This window comes from Triticum urartu, chromosome 3A (assembly GCF_056163025.1).
Source record: "Triticum urartu cultivar PI428250 chromosome 3A, HENAU_Tu73, whole genome shotgun sequence".
NCBI classification, from domain to species: domain Eukaryota; kingdom Viridiplantae; phylum Streptophyta; class Magnoliopsida; order Poales; family Poaceae; genus Triticum; species Triticum urartu.
In genome coordinates, this window is record NC_141875.1 from 724,345,381 (window position 1) to 724,347,800 (window position 2,420).

At 54.2% G+C, this 2,420-nt stretch overlaps 1 protein-coding gene across 1 annotated transcript; it reads right to left on the bottom strand.

Moving 5' to 3' along the window:
* Positions 1-674: 674 nt before the first annotated feature.
* On the bottom strand, positions 675-2,083 carry LOC125546215 (cationic peroxidase SPC4). The gene has a single exon (XM_048710386.2). It carries the CDS (start codon positions 2,056-2,058, stop codon positions 847-849), a length of 1,212 nt encoding a protein of 403 aa, XP_048566343.2. The 5' UTR covers positions 2,059-2,083; the 3' UTR covers positions 675-846.
* Positions 2,084-2,420: the final 337 nt, after the last annotated feature.

A 2,420-nucleotide genomic window follows, 5' to 3' on the forward strand; every position in this document is an offset into this window, starting at 1 on the left:
CATGAAAATCACTTTCCATAAGCCACCAGTTTTCAAATTTAAAGTTCCTTTTAGGCTTGCGCATATGAGCATCAGTAGAAAGAAGAATAGGAGCATGATCACTGAGAATAATAGGAAGATTATAAAGATTAGAATTGGGAAAGACCGCACACCATTCAGCATTAACTAGACATCTATCAAGTCTTTCCATGGTTGGGTTGGAAGAATACCTTTTGTTTGTCCAAGTATAAGCAGGGCCACTATATCCCAGATCAATCAGACCACATTGTTTGACAATATAACGAAAAGCATGCAAGCGAGAGTAATTCACAAAAGGAGAACTTTTATCGACATCATAAAGTATATCATTAAGATCTCCCATACACAAAATAGGATTGCCTTGGTTATCATACACAAAAGAGGCAATACGATCCCAAATGTCAGTTTATTGATGATTCTTTGTTGCAGGATAGATATTATGTTCCCGATGGCTTATTTGATGGCCACAATTTTCTTATCCCGTTGCAAAGCACGGGCCCTTTTGCTAGTAATAATTAAAAAACTTATCATGATATTTGCACAAATGTTACCATCGCTCAACTCGTGGACTAGTGGCACGTATCCATTATAGTTTTGGCCAGCTTCAAAGATGATCTTAAAAGTGGACATCATTAACAAAGGTGACAAGAGAAATCTTCTCATCCCAAGTTAGCACAACCATGTATTTCTGGATTCCGATTACACGAGGGCCACAGTAATATTTCTCGTTGCTTGACAAACTTAACACACGATCACTCTGACATCCAAAGTCCAAACCATTGCGGAAGGAAACAAACAGCTTGAGAAGAACCGACTAAAGCCTACTAACTACAACACGAAGCTCTCGGCGGCCTCGACGACGGACCAGGGCAGCTCGTCGCCGGCGCTGCGGGCGGCGTTGGGCACGGAGCAGTCCGTGCGGATCTGGCCCTGGTTGCCGGTGAGCACGTTGATCTGCCCCATCTTCACCATGGACTTGACGAACTGGTCGAAGAAGGCGGCCTGGTCGACGGCGAACCTGGTGACCACGGGCTTGGTCCCGGCGTCGGTGTGCAGGTCCTGGTCGGAGGTGAAGAGGCCCTGCCGGTTCAGCAGGTCCACATAGTACTTGTTGTCGAACACGTCGGGGGTGCGGATGTCGTTGGCGGTGGAGTTGTCCACCTTGAGTCGCGGGCAGGTGAGCTTGAGGTGGCCGGCGAACCACTTGTTCATGGTAGTGTCCTCCTTGGGGAACAGCCGCTCCTCGAAGGAGCCGCAGTGCGCGATCCCCAGCGTGTGCGCGCCGGACAGCGCCACCAGGTCGTCCGCGTCCAGGCCGATCTTGGCCAGGAAGCTGAGGAGAACAGGGACCTTGGAGGTCGGCGGCGGGAGCGCGCCCAAGATGGTGTCCAGGGACGCGGGGGCGAGACCGTCGCGGCGGCCGAGCGGTACGGCGTACCGCGGACCGCCGGCCAGGTGGACGGAGTCGCGCGCGGCGAGGGCCGCGATGTCGGCGCAGGAGACGACGGGCCCGCCGCACGCCCTCTGGAGGAGCGCGCGGATGTCGTTGATGGCCTTGAACGCCGACGGACGGAGCGTGACGTTGGGGGGAGACACCTTCTCGCTGTCGACGCCGTTGGTCTTGTCGAGGAGCACGGAGCCGTCGCAGCCCTGCACGAAGCAGTCGTGGAAGTGGATGCGGAGGAGCGCGGCGGCGAGGCCCACGTCCTTGCGGATGGCGTCCTTGAGGAAGGCGAAGACGATGGCCTCCGCCTGCGGGCACTTGGCACTGTAGAAGTCGAACGACAGGCCCTTGGCAAGCGGCGGCGAGTCACCAGCACCAGCCGCGGCGGACACATAGCTCAGCACCAGAGCTGCTGCGGCGAGGACGAGCAGGGCACGAGCAGCCGACGGAGAGGAAGAAGAAGCCATGGTGATCGTAGGATGTGGCTGTGGCTGTGGCTGTGCCTGTGTTGAGGTTGGAGGTGTGCGTGGGTTTTTATAGGCGCGCGTGCATTCTCCATGAATCTTATCTGGCTGACATGGAGCTCGATCGATCATACTGTGCAGTGGATGCGATGCACTTGCACCGGTGGAGCCGAGGCTGGAAACTACCGCGCATGCAGATGCGGGGTGGTCGAGTCAAATATTTGAAAGGAGGAAAATGATTGGCCGACGAGTCGACGATGCAGGCATGCGTACACATGGATGCCGAGAATTTCTTTTAAAGCAAACGTACAGCAGATTCATCAACTTGCCGGGAGGCGGCTAACGACGATCGAGGCAGAGGCGGAGAGCAGTCTGACTGTGGCTTTCTAAGCAACCTAACTATGATGGGTAGTCTAGCTTTCGACTTTGACATGTCATCAGATGCCGTTGATTACTGATCACTGCTGAAAGCAACTGTAAACAGAGGCAAATGG

What these genes read in the sequence shown, in the direction of transcription:
- LOC125546215 (XM_048710386.2), bottom strand. Translation starts at nt 2,058, where the DNA reads ATGATCGATCGAGCTCCATGTCAGCCAGATAAGATTCATGGAGAATGC.